The sequence below is a fragment of the Pristiophorus japonicus genome, chromosome 7 (genome assembly GCF_044704955.1).
Source record: "Pristiophorus japonicus isolate sPriJap1 chromosome 7, sPriJap1.hap1, whole genome shotgun sequence".
In the NCBI taxonomy this organism is placed as follows: domain Eukaryota; kingdom Metazoa; phylum Chordata; class Chondrichthyes; family Pristiophoridae; genus Pristiophorus; species Pristiophorus japonicus.
Genome location: NC_091983.1, coordinates 127,993,000 through 128,012,268, shown reverse-complemented (window position 1 = coordinate 128,012,268; position 19,269 = coordinate 127,993,000). Strand labels below are relative to the sequence as shown.

Genomic DNA, 19,269 nt, shown 5'->3' with positions numbered 1-19,269 from the left:
CCCGAGGCGGCTCAAGTTGTGAGGCGCTGGCTCCTGAGGGAGGTTCCGGGGTTTGGCGCCGATGAGGAATTCCGTCCAGAAGGAGATCAGTTTGGACGGGATCTCCCCACGTGCTAGAGCCTCCTCGATACACCTAACGGAGTCAGGGCCCTGAACTGTTTTTAGCGACTCGATGGCATCGGCCGCGCGACGGACGTCGGCCGAATTTAGGCGCCGCGACAGCATGTCTGGTGCCATCCAGCCCGCTCCTCTGCCATCGAGCAGGTCCCTGACCCTGGTCACCTCACCAGCCACAGCCCTCTCGTCCAACTGCCACCTAAAACCTCGGTCGTGGAGGTACGGATTCCCGAGCAACGGCTCCTGCAGGACAGCCGCCACTCCAGCCAGTGGAGAGCTGCGCTTGGTGGAGACTTTGTTCCAGACCCTGGTGAGTTCCTTGTAAAAGGCAGGCAGCTCCTGGAGGGCGGACCTGACGCCCCCCAAGCTCACAAACAGGAGCTGCGTGTCATAGTTGAGGCCGTGCTGCTGGCAGAAGAAATACGTCACCAGCGCACGCCACCTAGGAGGGGGCTCGACGTAAAGGTATCTCTGTAGGGTCTGAAGACGGAAAGTCGCTAGCTGGGCGCTGATGCACACCAATGACTGACCGCCCTCCCTAAGCGGGAGACTCAAGACCGCAGCAGAGACCCAGTGCTTCCTGTTGTTCCAGAAGAAGTCCACCAGCTTCTTCTGTATCTTGGCGACAAATGCAGGGGGAGGGGTCAAAGTGACCAGCCGGTACCACAGCATAGCGGCCACCAGCTGGTTTATGACTAGCGCTCGACCCTTGTAGGACAGCACTCGGAGCAGTCCTGTCCAGCGCCCTAGGTGAGCGGCGACCTTGGCCTCCAGCTCTTGCCAGTTCGCCGGCCAGGCTTCCTCGTCAGGGCTAAAGTAGACTCCCAGATAGAGGAGACGGGTCGTGCTCCAGGCAAAAGGCCTGAGCTCCTCCGGCAGGGAGTCCACCCGCCACTGACCCACCAGGAGTCCAGAACATTTCTCCCTGTTGATGCGGCCAAGTAAATCTTCTGGCACTCACGCATCCTCCGCAGGTCAGCGGGATCCTCTACCGTGAGGAGCATGTCATCGGCGTAAGCTGAGAGGACGACCTCCACGCCCAGCCCTTGCAGAGCTAGTCCCATCAACCTTGTCCGCAGGAGGCATAGGGAAGGCTCCACGCAGATGGCATATAACTGGCCGGACATGGGGCATCCCTGGCGCACCCCTCTCCTAAAGCGAAGGGGCGCCATTAAGGACCTGTTAACCGTAATCAGACACTCCGCGGCGGCATACAAAAGTCGGATCCGGGCGACGAAATACGTCCCGAACCCGAAAGCGCGCAGAGTTCCGAGCAGATAGTCGTGATCCACCCTGTTGACGCCTTCTCTTGGTCGAGGGATAGGAAGACGACCAACAGACCAGCCTCCTGGGAGTGATGGATGAGGTCCCGGACCAGATGGATGTTATCGTGGACTGTCCAGCCCAGGACTGTGTAGGACTGGTCGGGGTGGATCATGTGGTCCAGCACGGCGCCAAGGCGAGCAGACATCACCCTGGCAAAAATGTTGTAATCCGTGCTCAACAGCTCTACAAACCTGTGAGCATCCTCACAGGTGCATACATTTCAGATATCCAAATCCTTTTGTTCCTACACAGTTCCTGGTTCCACATTCAGAAAATATTCAGATTTGTCTTTCTTGGATCCCAAACGACTTCCCCACATTGAACTTCATCAATTACAGTTTTGCCCACTCACTTAATCTGTCTATGTCCTTTTGTAACTTCCTGCTCCCATCTACACAACTTATTTTTACTCCTCTTACTGTTACTCCTAACATTGTGGCATCTACAAACTTGGATATAGAACTTCATTCAAGTACTGATATATATTGTGAAAAGCTAAGGCCTCAGTATAGACTCCTGGGGAACAGCACTTGTCACATCCTGTCAGACACATTCCCTTTATCCCTAATCTCTGCAAGAAACATTTTGTTGTTAAAATGAGCACTGAGGTAGTAATTATTTTCATTGTTATATTTTATTGATAGTTATACGTTTGTGGGTGTCCCCTTCCAGCTAATGCTTTGCGAATGTCTACATTTGGTGTTCTAAGCTCCAGGTTACTCTGGAAGTTGATAGATATAAGAACATAAGAACACAAGAAATAGGAACAGGAGTAGGCCATAAGGCCCCTCGAGCCTGCTCCGCCATTCAATAAGATCATGGCTGATCTGATCATGGACTCAGCTCCACTTCCCTGCCCGCTCCCCATAACCCCTTAATCCCCTTATCGTTTAAGAAACTGTCTATTTCTGTCTTAAATTTATTTAATGTCCCAGCTTCCACAGCTCTGTGAGGCAGCGAATTCCACAGATTTACAACCCTCTGAGAGAAGAAATTTCTCCTCATCTCTGTTTTAAATGGGCGGCCTCTTATTCTAAGATCGTGCCCTCTAGTTCTAGTCTCCCCCATTAGTGCAAACGTCCTCTCTGCATCCACCTTGTCAAGCCTCCTCATAATCTTATATGTTTCGATAAGATCACCTCTCATTCTTCTGAATTTCAATGAGTAGAGGCCCAACCTTGAAATTAAATGTTCTATGTTCAGCTCTGGCTAGGTTGGGAATCTATACTCATTAACACTGCTGTATGTAGGCCCTATCAACCAGTATTTGATTGTGGTCTTACAGTAAAGAGAAAGCAACTGAATGAATGAGATCTAATTTTCCAATAATAATTACTCAAAATGATAGGATTATAAAAACACAGCTGCCGTAACTGGTCCACTGCTCCCTTTACAATAAGTAATTTGTCAGCGTTTGATTTTGTCAATAGCCAAGATCTCTACACAGCACAGTTTGCTGTCATCTATTTTACTGCTGAAGCAAGTAAGTCCACATCAGCAGTGTTTTAATGGTTATTACTGTTTAGAAACCGTAACACCGACTCATTAAATCCTATTTATTAATGCTGTAATCTCTGGGTGCCCATGGCCTGTGATTGTCAGAAACATTTGTATCTTGAATTTTACATCTACGTTCTGCTGTTTTTCATTTCTGTCTTTATTAAGAATTTGACCTTTAGTCCATTGCATCTGAAAGCTTCATTGATGCATTCTTAAATCTGGTCTCAGAATTAATCATTTTTGAAATATGTAGCAATGCAAGACTTAGAGACTGTTACAACGTGATATCAGAGCAGTCAAAGTTAAGAGGAGATTTGGTAGAGTGAATAAGGAGAAAGAACAAGGAAGTGGGATTAATTGAATCACTCTACCAAAAAGCCGACACAGGCACAATGGGCCAAATGGCCTCCTTCTGTGCTGTATCATTTTATGATTCTATGATTCTACGCCTGGCATTCTGAAAAGTTAGATATTAGCACTAATAATTGTATGGTGTTAATGAACTAACTGTCGGCAAGATAAGTAAAAATAAATCATTTTTGTTTTAATCTATTCTAACAATTATTTCCAATCTATTTAATTCTGCAATAGTTTACAATGGGAAATTTAACACTTAGTTTACAAGTCAAGTGTAGTTATTTCTTCCCTGGAAATGCCTTAATCAAAAATACCTGCTCTATGTTTGGAGGTTGGGTGGTGAGATCCCCGTGGAAATGGTGCAGATGGCCATTTTAAGCTGCTTACATCATATATCTGGGGGTTCCAAGTTACACAGCACACCAGGAAAGTAAGTTACCCGCACCCTAGAAATTCCAAGACTATGTACTTCTTTTAATTTTTGAGGCAAGTTTTATCTTAAGAGCAACTGAATTTGTCTTTGTCTGGACTGAGTTTAGTTGTTACTTGAATTTTACAATAACACCAATCAACCACACAGCAGAGACAATGCAACATGTCTACTCACATCTTCCATGAGTTCTTTCAGCAGCTGCAGATTCTTCTGTGCCTCTCCAAGCTCCTTCCGGAAGGTCTGTGAGGCTGACTTTTCTTGTGTCAACCTTTCCTCTATAGCCTTCAAAAAGAATCACCGCAGTTGGTGAACATCAGACTGAAAAACGCCAGTACAACAACTAATTAACCTTCTTGTGACAGGTATTTTGAAGATCACATGGCAGTCGACGAAAGTGTACATTACGGTAAGTAGACCAATCTCATAACATTAGAATTCTCCACTATATTGAGATTTACACGGAGACTACAAAATGAAAATTTATGAAAGGTCCATCCAACATCTTAGCTGGTTCAAGCAGTGAGTAGCTGAACTATACAGACAGGGAATATCCCAAGTGTGTTCTCTGGTCTGTGCTAAGTTACCTAATCTTAGCTGGGGCAGTGGTTGGAGTGCTCATTTGTACTTGAAAATTGGCAACAAGGTCTTATAACAGGCATAGGACCCTGATTAGCCAATGCAGCCAAATGCATGTTCCGGTTGGAACAACTGGATGCACGATTTACAGGTCTACCTGAAAATCACATCAGGTGGACCTTGGGCATCCAAAGGGCGGTTGCTGTTTCCCTGCAATTTTCCTGAAAGTCAAGCCTAGGAGGTTGTGCAGGCAGATTTTGACTTCTTTCCCACCCGAAACATGCATTTGGCTGTATAAGCAAATTGGGATATTAAGCCTGTTATAAGACCTCGCCTGAAAAGGGATATAGACAAGTTATATGAGTGAGCAATAAGATAGCAGATGGAGTATAATATAGCAAAATGTGAGGTTATTCACTTTGGTAGAAAGAATAGAAAAACAAAATATTTTTTAAAATGGTGAGAATCTATTCAATGTTGGTGTTCAGAGTGATTTAGATGTCCTTGTACAGGAAACACAGAGTTAGCATGCAGGTACAGCAAACAATGGGAACCACCCTCCTGAATGGCTCAGAAACATGGACCATGTACAGTTGACACCTCAAGTCACTGGAGAAATACCACCAACGATGCCTCCGCAAGATCCTACAAATCCCCTGGGAGGACAGACGCGCCAACATTAGTGTCCTCGACCAGGCCAACATCCCCAGCATTGAAGCACTGACCACACTCGATCAGCTCCACTGGACAGGCCACATCGTTTGCAAGCCAGACACGAGACTCCCAAAGCAAGCGCTCTACTCGGAACTCCTTCACAGCAAACGAGCCAAAGGTGGGCAGAGGAAATGTTACAGAGACACCTTGAAAGCTTCCTGGAACAAGTGCAACATCCCCACTGACACCTGGGAGTCCCTGGCCAAAGACCATCCCTAAGTGGAGGAAGTGCATCCGGGAGGGTGCCGAGCACCTTGAGCCTCATTGCCGAGAGCATGTAGAAATCAAGCGCAGGCAGCGGAAAGAGCGTGCGGCAAACCTGTCCCACCCACCCTTTTCCTCAACGACTATCTGTCCCACCTGTGACATAGACTGTGGTTCTCATATTGGACTGTTAAGCCACGTAAGGACTCATTTTTAAGAGTGGAAGCAAGTCTTCCTCGATTCCGAGGGACTGCCTATGATGATGACAGCAAACAATTAGGAAAGCAAATGGCATGTTTGCCTTTATTGCAAGGGGATTGGAGTAAAGAGTAAGGAAGTCTTGCTACAATTATTCAGGGCTTGGGTGAGACCATATCTGGAGTACAGTGCAAGTTTTGGTCTCCTTATCTGAGCAAGGACATATTTGGCTTAGAGGCAGTGCAATGAAGGTTCACTAATCCCTGGGTTGAGTGGGCTGTTCTATGAGAAGAGATTGAGTGGATTGGCCCTATACTCTCTGGAGTTTAGAAGAATGAGAGGTGAGATCATTGAAACACGTAAGATTCTGAGGGGGATTGATAGGGTGAATGCTAAGAGGCTGTTTCTCCTGGCAGAAGAGTCTAGAACTAGGGGGCATAGTCTCAGAATAAGGGGTCAGCCATTTAAGACTAAGATGAGGAGGAATTTCTTCACTCAGAGGGTTGTGAATCTTTGGAATTCTCTGCCCAAAGGGCTGTGGATGCTGAATCATTGAGTATATTTAAGGCTGATAAGATAGATTTTGGGGCACTAGGGGACTTGAGGGATATGGGGATCAGGTGGGAAAGTGCAATTGAGATCGAAGATCAACCATGATCTTTTTGAATGGCAGAGCAGGCTTGAGAGGCCGTATGTTCTTATAATCCATGCTGACAGTTGTTAACTAGGTTATTGTTGTACAGATATTCCCCAAATTTACTCCTGACAATTGATTCCATTATTTTACATGGAATTCATGCAAGATTATTAGGACTGCAGTTCACTGCGTCTGTTTTCTTATTTTTTTTGAATATGGGATCCATGCTAACCTGTTTCCAATCTACTGGTACTTCTCCAATTTTCAGTTCCTCCTTCATAATGATAGTCAGTGCTTCACAAAATCCTTCCCTGGTCTCCCTCAGCCCTCTGGGATTAATATAATTTAACCCTGGGGATTTATTTGTTTTTTGCTGCATCTAAACCTATCTATTTATATGGCAGTCATTAATTTTGCCTTTTATGCGGTCAAGTTTCGGCTCGAGTTGCTCCTTTTTTTTTGGAGCAACTAGTTTAGAATGGAGTATCTTAGAAATTGCAATTCTCGGCCTTTAGTTTGCTCCAGTTCTAGTGAGTCAGAACAGTTTCATTTTAGAACAGATTTTTTTTTTCAAAAGGGGGCATGTCTGGCCATTTACACCTGTTTTGCAAGTTTAGGCAGCAAAAACTTACTCCAAACTAACTTAGAATGGAGTAAGTGTAGATTTTTATATGCTCAGAAAAACCTTGCCTACACTTGGAAATCAGGCGTAGGGAACGAGAGATGGGGGGATGGGAGGGGGGTTTACAAACATTAAACACTTCACTTTTACAAATAAAGAGCCATCATCAATAATAAACGATAAATAAATCAATAAATAAACCAATAAATCAATCCAAATAAATTAAAAAATTATAAAATAAAAAAAAATTAAAAATCACTCAATGAATAAAAAATTATTTCTACTCACCTACTGCAGCACCAGGGAGAAGGGATGGGGGGAAGAGAAGAAGATGGAGGGGGAGAGAGAAGACGATGAAGAAGAAGCCCTGCATGCAGCCGATGCCGGGCTGCCACCACCGCCGACTCTTCGGGCGGGGCCCGCCCCAGCGAGATGTGGGCGGATCTCGCCGCCGACGAAGAAGCCGGGCCCCGCCGAGGACTTCGGGCGAGGCCCGCATGCAGCCGATGCCGGGCTGCCAACGTCACTTCGGGCGGGGCCCGCTCCCAGCGAGAGGTCGGGTGGGTGGCCCCCGTCGTCGAGGTAAGATGCGCAGGTCACTCGGCCTGGGATAGGGGCGACGTCCCTTCGGCCTGGGATAGGGTCGTCGCCCCGGAGACAGGACGCAGGCAGCTACTGCGCATGTGCACAGCGGCCGGCACTATTTTTGGCGCTGGGCTGTAGCTCCACCCCCTGCGGCTCCTGCTGTGCAGCGCCGAGGTGGAATTGGGCCTACAGCTATCTGAGAATCGCGAGGTAAGTGTTCGGCGCAATTTTTGTTCTATAAATTAGGTGGGCCTCTCTGATGTGCGCCGTTCTAGCGGGCGGCTGAAACTTGACCACATTAATTCTAGGGAAAGTATGTTGTTTATGGAAGCCTTTGTGAATACTTGGAGAACGTAATCATTCATAATCTTTGTTCATTCTCAGTTTTCACTCATTTGCAGCTTATAGTCGGACCTTTAATTGCCCTCTTACTATTGTAATATCGAAAGAATTTTTTACTGTTGTATTTTCTTATCATCCTATGCTGTACAATCTCTATGGTATAAATGTCTTTTCTATATTGGGGAACCCAAAACTTTACACAGTATTCTAAATGTGACCTAAGCATTGCCTTGAACAAGTTTATCATTGTACTAAGTGCCCCTATATATAAAACACAACATGTCATTCTTTTTATGGTTTTATCTGCCTGCATGAGCAGTTTTATATATTTGGACCCCTAGGTCTCCAATCCTCCCCAATGGTCAGATCACAATTGAAGATATGGACCTATTCCAATAAGATGTTTATTCTCCAAAAACAAGAAATTTAAAGAAATTGGAGCACACTGGAATTTCAGTGGGCTTCTATCAGGATGGCTGTAAACTAATCCGGGACCCAGAAAGACTGGCTCTCTATTTAATTTGGCGATTCCTGTTACGAGGACGCGTCTCTGCTCACCCCTCCAAGGCCATCAAGATAAAGGCAATTGTACCCCAATTCTCAGACAGGACCCCACGTTGGTATGCAGGTAGGGGTATCTGCCCTACACCTGGCAGAAATGCGGCTCACATGGGGGTCAGGGCCAGGATCTGCAAAGGTCAAAGGAATGCAATTTGTTTTTTATTACAAGCTGCTCCCTAACACAGGCCCATTGCCTTTCCAGAGGGCACCCACTCTCTAGCTCGGCAAGCTTCAGCCGGTGTTCCTAGTCTCTTTGAGCCTCCAACCTGACAGAGGCCCTCTGCTCCTGGCTCCTCCCCTTCATCCCACACACTGTGACAGTGTTGGTGATGGAAGCCACTGATGGGCACCTCATGACACATGTGCCGGAAGATGCTTTTTGGGGCCAATGGGCCCAAGTTTCCACATGATTCGCGCCTGATTTTTAGGAGCAACTGGTGGAGAACGGACTATTTTAGAAATTGCAATTCTCCACATTTTTTTTTCTGCAGTTTTAGTCAGGTAGAACAGTTCTAGTTTAGAACAGAATTTTTTCTTCAAAAGGGGGCGTGTCCGGCCACTGACGCCTGATTTGAAAGTTTCCACAGTGAAAACGTACTCCAAACTAAAGTAGAATGGAGTCAGTGAAGATTTTTGTCGAACTGAAAAAACCTGTTCTACACATTAAAAAATCAGGCGCAGGTTACAAATTAGGCGTCCAGAACGAGGTGGGGGGGGGAGGGGGGGAAGGGAACTCATTAAATTCGACAATAAATCCTTATTTATACTTCTACAAATATTATACAAATAAATCCAACCTGAATAAACATTTATAAGCCAAGAAAAAATTAAATAAACCATCTTCCTACCTGTGTGAAAGTGCTTCAGCCAGGGAGAATTCTGCAGCCGTTCGTGCCGCTGAGCGGGAGGGGAAGAGAGAGAGAGAGAGGGAGGGAGAGAGAGAGAGAGGGGGGGAGGGAGGGAGAGAGAGAGAGAGGGGGGGGGAGGTAGAGAGAGAGAGGGGAGGGAGAGAGAGAGAGGGGAAGGATGGAGAGAGAGGGGAGGGAGGGAGAGAGAGGGGGGGAGGGAGGGAGAGAGAGGGGAGAGGGAGGGAGAGAGAGGGGGGGAGGAAGGGAGGGAGAGAGGGGGGGGGGAGGGAGGGAGAGAGAGGGGGGGGGAGGGAGGGAGAGAGAGAGGGGGGGGAGGGAGGGAGAAAGAGGGGGGAGAGAGGGGGGGGGAGAGAGTGGGGGGGGGAGAGAGAGCGGGGGGGGCGGGGCGGGGAACAGGAGCGCAGGTCGGGTCAGTCGAGTCGGGGGGGGGGGGAGCGAATGCCGGGTCTGGTTGGGGGGGGAGCAGGAGCTGGCCGTGGGAGGAGCCTCATTCATGCAGCCCCAGTGAGGCCATTCAGCCAGGGCTAGGGGCTGCGTGCTTCGGGCCCCTCCCACACAGTTCGGCGCCTGGAGCTACTGCACTTGCGTGCCGACTGTAGCGCGCATGTGCAGAGGTCCCGGCACTGTTTTCAGCGCAGGGACCTGGCTCCACCCCCCCACAGCTCGTGTTGGCTGCGCCGAGGGCCAGAGGACCTGTAAGTAGGTGGAGAATACCGAGGATTTTTTTAGGCGCCGTTTTAGGCGCGAAAAACGGGCGCCCAGCTCGGAGGGGCGCCCGTTTTTTTTCTTGTGGAAACTTGGGCCCATTGTTTCTAAATTCACAAATAACTACACATGCACATATTGTGAATATACATATTCTGACAAGTGAGCAAAAATCAGTACTTTTAAGTGCCCTCTTCAGAGATCTCTTCACCAGTGCAAGCTGCATTACTGCAGAAAATATAATTACCTGTTTCTCCAGGTTACATTTTTCTATTTGCTGTTCTTGATTGTCAATGACCTGCAGATAAAAGAAAAAAAACAGAAGCTATGCATCAGTGCATTGACTACAGTCCGACAACTGAGATTCACACTCACTTCATCATGACTAATGTTTATGCTGCCACAAAGCCTGGCACTTCCACCATTCGCAGCATGTTTGTGTTGTTTGTCTTCAACAGCCTTCTGTTTCAAAAATCTATTTCAAACAGGCAGACATGTGTAAACACAGAGCTGCAGGAGGTTAAAGATGCTGTTTTCAGAAAAGCCGATCTTAAATGTTACTGGTTCCGCACTAACATATTCCAGCATACATTCTTCAGGCAAGTTCTCAAATAAGAGGAAAGAGGAGAGGAGGGAATCAGAGAAACTGTGAGAAAAGTAGGAGAATTGGATGCAAAAGGAAGGAGCGACAAAGAAGGAAATGGGAAGATTGGGTATAGGTAGAGCAAAAGGGAGAACAAAGAACACACATAGCTACATATACACAGAAGGGAAAAAGAGATCGATAATTACACATAAAGAAAAGGTGAGAGAGAGACAGAAGGGAAATAGGAGAGTAGGACAAAAAGGAAATGAGAGAGGCACACACACACACATAAGAAAAAGAGACCTAGATACACACAGGTAAGAGAGAGAAGGGAAGGCAGAGCGACAACTCAGAAAGAAAGAGGAAAGACAGATACAAAGACATAGGGAAGGAGGTGAGAGAGAGCCAAAAGGGATGGAGAAGAAAGACACACAAAAAGGGAAAGATAGTGAGACGAATTTTAACCCCAGGATTGGCCAGGGGTGGGGTGGTTAAAAATTCTAAAGTAGGAAACTCGACCCCCAACTCTGCTCCAATGTGCGACTTCCGGTTTTAACGAAGGAGGGTAGGGGATGGGCAACTAACCTACTCTCCAGAGATGGGCCTGTAATTTAAATATTTTAATCAGGCTGCGTGCTTGCATTTTTAGCTCCGTTTTAAATTAAATGCTATGGGCCAGGTTGCCCAGGGCTCGGGAAATACGGCAGCTGAATGAGGTAAGAGCGGCCAGGTGCAATAGGTATATGCTTTTCCAGCACTGCTTGTGGGCCAGGAAGAACAGGAGTGCCTTCCCATCCCTTCCTCCTCTCCTGGCCCACAAAGTAAGTCTGTTTCCCACTCCACGTGATCGGACCCCTGCGGAGCCCCTTCATGATCAAACCCCCACAATCAGACCTCCGAACTGCCACCCTCACGCTCCGATCTCTCCTGTGTCCCTGATCTATCCAAGGCCCGCACCCCTCGAGCTCTCCTTCCCTCCTTTCCACTCCCTGGCTATGGCCTGATGTCACAGGCCTTCCCACCCGACAGCAAGCCAGCCACTCAATCTGGCTACCGACCGGGAAACGGAGATCAAAAAATGTAAATCAGTGCCTGTAGTTAAATACAGCAGAACCCAGCTGCTACACCTTTCCCTCACTCTTTCCCTGTCTCCTCATACATATCAGGGCCAGAGAGACAGATTATACATGGCAAAAGGGATGGAGCTGAGAGACAGGAGAAGAGCAGTAGATGAGAGGGAGAAGACATGAAAAAGAAAAACATCCACTGAACTGCCAGACACTTGGCCAGGAACCAGATACGGTGCGTCCAAACTAACTCTGGTGTCTGGAATCCAGAAGAGGGCATAATCTTAAATTAGAGCTAGGCGATTTAGGAGAAAAATCCGGAAGTATTTTTTCCACACAGAGGCTAGTGGAAAGCTGGAACTCTCTCCCCATTAAGCTGTAGATGTTGCATGAATTGAAATTTTTAAGACTGTACATGATGAGAGGTTAACGGAGAGAAATTCAGGAGCTGAATGGGGCGCTAACTTTTGAAATTTAGAAAAATTAGTAGCAGGTGCTAATGAATCTCAGTTTTCAATAAATTCAATGTTTGCACTCCAGGAAGGACGTGGAGTGCTAAATCAAGTGCTCCATTCCTTCCTGGAGCACAAAAGGAGGCAGATCCGAGGCTCCTTCCCTCCCTTAAAGGGAAGGGCCATTACTACAGGCTCTGCATTGGGACCAGTGAGCTGGTCCCCGATGTTAGCCACGATCCGGCCGATTAGCCCCAAGCACTTCAGCAGAGTGCTGGGCTGATTGATCTCAGCCAAAGAGAAATCGAAAAAAAATTTAATTATGCATTGGAACAATTTTTGTACTTACCGCACCAACATCCTCTTTAACTTGCGCCCCCAAAGCGCTCGGCCTCCCGAACAATGCTTCCTGCAGCTGTCGATGTTGTTGCCTGGCAATACTTCAGGGGGCGGAACCGAAGTTTGGGTCCGGGGCGATGCACAGGACAATGACATCATGATCTCCGGGCACAGGAGATTGTGGCGCAAAGTGTTACCGCTTCTGTAAACCTCTCGGCCAATTTAGCGGGAATCATTTATTTTGCCGCACCCAGTCGGTATGTTGTTAGCGCCCGTTATCGCCTCTGAAGGTGATAATGGGAGGGGCTAAGGAGGCCAAATAGTGGAGATAGTTATAAAAAGGTTTTAGAACTATTGAATTAGAATGGTTTTGCTTATGCTTAGTGTGAAGTGAGCCATAAGGGAATGATTAAAAAATATTTTTTAAGCTTTGCAGCATTAGGATATTGCTCCAACATAATTGGCTGAGCCTACCCCATCTTGATGGCTTGTTTCTGTGCTGTAACATTCTATGATACATAAAACCTGCACAGCATGTTATCACATTGCCAGACTACAGAACAAAACTAACCTTGCTGGCATGGTCACACTTTTCCCTGAGGTAGTCATTCTCACACTGGAGCTGCTTCACGTCCAGCATGGGAAGCCGAACTCCATCTTCTAAGCACTTCTCTACTTTCTGCTGCAAACTGAACATAAAGGCAACATAGGTCACTGACCTGAAACGTTATCTGTGTTTCTCTCTCTCTCCACAGATGTTACATGACCTGCTGTATATTTCCAGCATTTTCTGTTTTTATTATGAAGACAACAACAGTTGACTTATGGGGAACGGTAGCATAGTCGTTACGTTACTGGACTAGTAATCCAGACGCCTGGACTAATGATGTGGAGAGAAGAGTTCAAATCCCACCATGGTAGCATGGAATTTAAATTCTGTTAAATTAATCTAGAATGAAAAGTTAGTATCAGTAATGGTGACCATGAAACTACTGGATTGTTGTAAAAACCCATCTAGTTCACTAATGTCCAATAGGGAAGGAAATCTGCTGTCCTTACCTGGTCTGGCTCATATGTGACACCAGACCCACAGCAATGTACAGCAAGTAATCAGGAAGGCAAAAGGAATGTTGACCTTTGTTGCAAGGGGGATAGAGTATAAAAGCAGAGAATCCTGCTACAACTGTACAGGGTTTTGGTGAGGTCACACCTGGAGTACTGCATACTGTTTTGGTCTCTGTATTTAAGGAAGGATATACTTGCATTGGAGGCTGTTCAGCGAAGGTTCACTAGCTTGATTCCTGAATTGAGGGGGTTGACTTATGAAGATGGGTTGAGTAGGTTGGGCCTAAACTCAATGGAGTTCAGAAGAATGAGAGGTGATCTTATCAAAACATATAAGAAAAAGATTAGTGAAGGCAAACATAGGTCCTTTTCAGTCAGATTCAGGTGAATTTATAATGGGGAACAAAGAAATGGCAGACCAATTGAACAAAAGAAGACACAAATAATCTTCCGGAAGTACTAGGGGACCAAGGGTCTAGTGGGAAGGAGGAACTGAAGGATATCCTTATTAGGCAGGAAATTGTGTTAGGGAAATTGATGCGATTGAAGGCCGATAAATCCCCAGGGATTGATAGTCTGCATCACAGAGTACTTAAGGAAGTGGCCCAAGAAATAGTGGATGCATTGGTGATCATTTTCCAACAGTCTATCGACTCTGGATCAGTTCCAAGGACTGGAGGGTAGCTAATGTAACACCACTTTTTAAAAAAAGAGGGAGAGAGAAAACAGGTAATTATAGACCAGTTAGCCTGACATCAGTAGTGGGGAAAATGTTGGAATCAATTATTAAAGATGAAATAACAGCGCACTTAGATCGGTCCAAGTCAACATGGATTTATGAAAGAGAAATCATGCTTGGTGAATCTTCTGGAATTTTTTGAGGATGTAACTAGTAGAGTGGACAAGGGAGACCAGTGACTGTGGTGTATTTAGACTTTCAAAAGGCTTTTGACAAGATCCCACACAAGAGATTGGTGTGCAAAATCAAAGCACATGGTATTAAGGGTAATGTACTGATGTGGATAGAGAACTGGTTGGCAGACAGGAAGCAGAGAGTCGAGATAAATGGGTCCTTTTCAGAATAACAGGCAGTGACGAGTAGGGTGCCGCAGGGCTCAGTGCTGGGACCGCAGCTATTTACAATATACATCAATGATTTAGATGATGGAATTGAGTGTAATATCTCCAAGTTTGCAGATGACACTAAACTGGGTGGCGGTGTGAGCTGTCAGGAGGATGCTAAGAGGCTGCAGGATGACTTGGACAGGTTAGGTGAGTGGGCAATGCATGGCAGATGCAGTATAATGTGGATAAATGTGAGGTTATCCACTTTTGGGGCAAAAACATGAAGGCAGAATATTATCTGAATGGCGGCAGATTAGGAAAAGGTTCAACGAGACCTGGGTGTCATGGTTCATCAATCATTGAAAGTTGGCATGCAGGTACAGCAGGTGGCGAAGAAGGCAAATGGTATGTTGGCCTTCATAGCTAGGGGATTTGAGTATAGGAGCAGGGAGGTCTTACTGCAGTTGTACAGGGCCTTGGTGAGGCCTCACCTGGAATATTGTGTTCAGTTTTGGTCTCCTAATCTGAGGAAGGACGTTCTTGCTATTGAGGGAGTGCAGCGAAGGTTCACCAGACTGATTCCTGGGATGGCAGGACTGACATATGAGACTGGATTGACTGGGCCTTTATTCACTGGAGTTTAAAAGGATGAGAGGGGATCTCATAGAAACATATAAAATTCTGACGGAACTGGACAGGTTAGATGCAGGAAGAATGTTTCTGATGTTGGGGAAGACCAGAACCAGGGGACACAGTCTAAGGATAAGGGATAAACCATTTAGGACTGAGATGAGGAGAAACTTCTTCACTCAGAGAGTTGTTAACCTGTGGAATTCCCTACCGCAGAGAGTTGTTGATGCCAGTTCGTTGGATATATTCAAGAGGGAGTTAGATTTGGCCCTTGCGGCTAAAGGGATCAAGGGATATGGCGAGAAAGCAGGAGTACTGAGGTGAATGATCAGCCATGATCTTATTGATTGGTGGTGCAGGCTCGAAGGGCCAAATGGCCTACTCCTGCACCTATTTTCTATGGTTTATGTTTCTATAATGAAGGGGCTCGACAAGGTGGATGCAGAGAGGATATTTCCACTCATAGGGGAAACTAAAACTCGGAGGCATAGTCTCAGAATAAGGGGCCGTCCATTTAAAACTGAGATGAGGAGGAATTTCTTCTCTCAGAGAGTTGTAAATCTGTGGAATTCTCTGCCCCAGAGAGCTGTGGAGGCTGGGTCATTGAATATATTTTTGAGAGATAAGGGAATAAAGGGTTATGGTGAGCAGGCAAGGAAGTGGAGCTGAATCCATGATCAGATCAGATCAGCCATGATCTTATTAAATGGCGGAGCAGGCTCGAGGGGTCAAATGGCCTACACCTGCTCCTATTTCTTATGTTCTCATGTTCTTAATGTGGTTGACTCTTAACTGCCCTCTGAAAAATCCCTCGCATGCCACTCAAGGGCAGTCAGGGATAGGCAGTAAATGCTGCCTTGAGAGCGCTGCCCGCATCCCGTGAATGAATTTTTCCATAATATACCTTGAAGGCGGGTAGTTAAAAACATTTGTGTAGCTTCTTATCAAAAATATTGTCGATTTGGCATTACGATTTTTTTTTAAAAGCAAATCAAAAGCACATAGTCATTGTCCGAAAAAGGTATAGTATTATTCATAAATAACAAACTATATTATTGATGGCCTCAAAAGCCGTAACTGTTGTTTGGGATGAGAACATCGGAACGACCAGACAATAGACCAGTTCCCAGAAACATCGGGTCCTGAGCTAGCATCAAAGGTTCCGGGATGCCCTGTTGGGGCCAGAACCTCTGCCTGCCCCAAAGATGGTCATCGATTTAGGGGGATACTGAATGTGGGAGTTCCAGCCTCTTTGGGTGGGGGATTGGGGGAAAGGGGGCTCTCCAGCACTGGTTATATGGCAGGTGCCACAGATGCACCCTTAGTGACGTAGGCATCTGTTAATGGCAGTCTAATTAAGGAACCTCACCCAAGGTCAAGGGGTCAGCACTGGAGGCTCCCGACAGATGTAATCCTGGCAATGTGCCGGGATCGCTGATCCATGCATTTTCAGGGACAAAATGTTTTAAAGTAAGCTAAATGTATTACAGTTGGAATATATAGTTTTAAATAGAACACACTGGGAGCAATTTTAATTTCCTATTCACATTGAGAAACAGAACAGCGCACAAACAATATTTTTTGAAAATCATATTGCTCATTTGTAAGTGGGCCTTGAAATGGGTGACCAGCGTTCCACCCGAAACTGGCAAGAGCCTTATTAAAATATTTAAATCGGGGGCCCTATGTCATTTTTAGGACCCTAATGCTATTGAAACTGAGTATTGAGCGATGGAACCAGCAGTCCTTAAAAAGACCATTGTAGGCCGCTCCAAAATGCCCCACAAAATCCATGGAGCAAAATTGAAGAAGAGAAGCTTTGAAAGGAAATAGGCGAGAACAGCAGATGAACAGAAAATAGCTTGAAATCAACTATGCTATATTTCAGGACCCTTGTTTCTGTATGGTGGAGTTTGTGTGCAAGGCTTAGTTTCAGATTTTGCTAGATGCAACAAGCATTTGATTTCTTTCCTGTTTGTGCTCACGCGCTATGCTCAAAGTAAGAACCAAAGCCCAGGAACTTGTGGTTCTGATGATGGTGAACTGGCAGCATTCACCATCACTTCACCTTTGAAATTGACTGCAACTTCAGGATTTAGTGGGTGCATAGCCTAATGCAGAAATCCTGAAGTTGCAGTCTGTCATTCACTGCTCCTCCACAGGCTGCCCCACCCCAAGCTCCAGGGCTGGCAATCAGTGAAATCACTGATCTAACGGAAACTTTTCCTTTTCTGAACAAATATTACTGTTAGAAATCTCATAATAGGTTAGACTCATTCAAATGAGGTGTAACTGGGTTTTTAACGGCGACCTGAGTAATAACTACTGATAAACAATTGTTCTGGCCCTGAAAACCTCATTTTATATTGGTGGAATGTCAAATTTCTCCATTAAGTTAAAAATTATTAGATTTTAAAATGATTAAAAAAAACATTTAAAAAACATTTTTAGGAAGTTTTTTCATGATATTTCAGCTTCGACCTTAACCCAATGTGTATGTCCCAATCTTTATTTTGCTCTCTGTAAATCTTTTTAAAAGTGATAGATTGTTAGTGAATCCCTGTCTGTGAGAATTCTGCATTGTGATTGGCTGCATAGATAGCTTGTTGACGTCATAGCAGCTCACACTATGGGATTCCCATTATACTACATTGATTTCAACTGCGTATCGGAAAAGTCAAACTTCTCGTCACAGAGATTGCGAGATCTTTGTGGAAAGCTTACTTGGGGCCAGCGGCAAATGCCTTTGCTGTGCCACTGACTGCAAATTACGGGCCATGTCAGGGCCCGTGTTACCAGTGCTGTGATTACACCATTGCATTATTGAGCTCATCATTGCACTCAGTTCTGAAAACCTGGCAAACTGTCTTGCAAAATACTAGACAGCAATTCACTTTTAATAAATATCTGACATTCATGAACATCTGAATGTCTGAAATGGCATTAAAATCAATATCTGAAAAAATATTACCTTTGTACAGTGGTGACTAATTCCTTTTCCCTTTTCTTCTGACTCTCCAGAAGTACCTCCTTCTCTCTGCAAAGGACTTGATTCTCTCCTAGCTTTTTCTCCAAATCTTTGAACGTGTCCTGAAATTGCTCATTCTTTTCCTCCAGGATTGTAAGCTATGATGACAACAATAAGAACAGAGCAATCAGCAACATTTTTCTTATTATAGACAATTACAGGCATTATGTTATGCTTTGTGACATTAAGCCATGTTTTGGGTTATCAGCTCGAACAAGTGCAAGGAGATCATGGACTTCTTTGTCACCAAGATTGAGACCATCCGTTCAACTGCCTCTTCTGCTTTCCCACTTCCCCTTGCCCATTAAGCCAAATTCTTCCACAGCCACCACTCCCACTAGTGCTGAAGCCCCATCTCTTTCTCATTTACCTCTCATCTTGCCTCATGTCCTCTCTGAGCTGATCTCATCCATGCTCCCTCGACCCCTATTCCCACTTCCTGGTCCCCATGCTGGCTGACATTGTAAATGGTTCCCTCTCCTCTGGCAATGTCTGCACCAGTCTGACTTTGCAAAGTACCTCCACACCTACCTCTGCCCATGTCGTTGTCACCTCCAGACTTGATTATTCCAATGCTCTCTTGGCTAGTCTCCCATGCTCACCTTCATAAACTTCAGCTCATCCAAAACTTTGTACTCGTATCCTATCCTGCACCAAGTCCCATTTGTCCATCATTCCTGTCCTCACAGAGCTATATTGGTTCCTGGTCACCCAGTACCTCAAATTTTAAATGATCATTCTCATATTTAAATTCCTCCAACATTCCTCTCCTCAACAATGTCCTTAAACATCTTGTTGCCTCCCAAATCCATGCTCATCTCTCCTGCAACTCCCTGTTTGAATTTCTGCAATTGGATATTCACCCCTCCTGCAGCACAAAAATAACCTAACACAAGTCACAAATAACATTGTCTATTTCAATGACTATAGTGCATTATCCCACCTTATGCTCCTTGACCTCTCTGTAATCTTTGACATTGTCAACCATACCAAACCATTCCAACATCACTCTTCTAATGCCCAACCTGATGGGATTGCCTTTACTTAATTCCACTCTTACTGATCATAGCTAGAGCATCTCTATCAATGGTTTCTTTTCCCACCCTTGCATTGTCACTTCCATAGACCTCAAAGATCTAGCTTTGGCCCTTTCTTTTTCCTTTCATCCTCAAAATTCATTTGTGGCTACACCCCTCCCTATTTATGTAACATCCTTCAGCTCTACAACACCACGCAACTCCCCCCATCCCCCTCACAACGACGAATATTCCTTTCTTCTGACTTTGCCTCT

The 19,269-nt window shown here is 45.6% G+C and overlaps 1 protein-coding gene across 3 annotated transcripts in view; it reads right to left on the bottom strand.

Moving 5' to 3' along the window:
• The window catches only part of cep85l (centrosomal protein 85, like), a 437,369-nt gene that overhangs the window by 16,539 nt on the left and 401,561 nt on the right, over positions 1–19,269 (bottom strand). For all 3 annotated transcript variants that reach the window (XM_070885315.1, XM_070885314.1, XM_070885316.1), the window contains 4 exons: positions 17,922–18,076; positions 12,762–12,879; positions 9,994–10,044; positions 3,908–4,015 (listed from right to left, as the gene is read on the bottom strand). In XM_070885315.1, the coding sequence (XP_070741416.1) occupies positions 3,908–4,015; positions 9,994–10,044; positions 12,762–12,879; positions 17,922–18,076 (432 nt within the window). The remainder of the gene's footprint in view (positions 1–3,907; positions 4,016–9,993; positions 10,045–12,761; positions 12,880–17,921; positions 18,077–19,269) is intronic.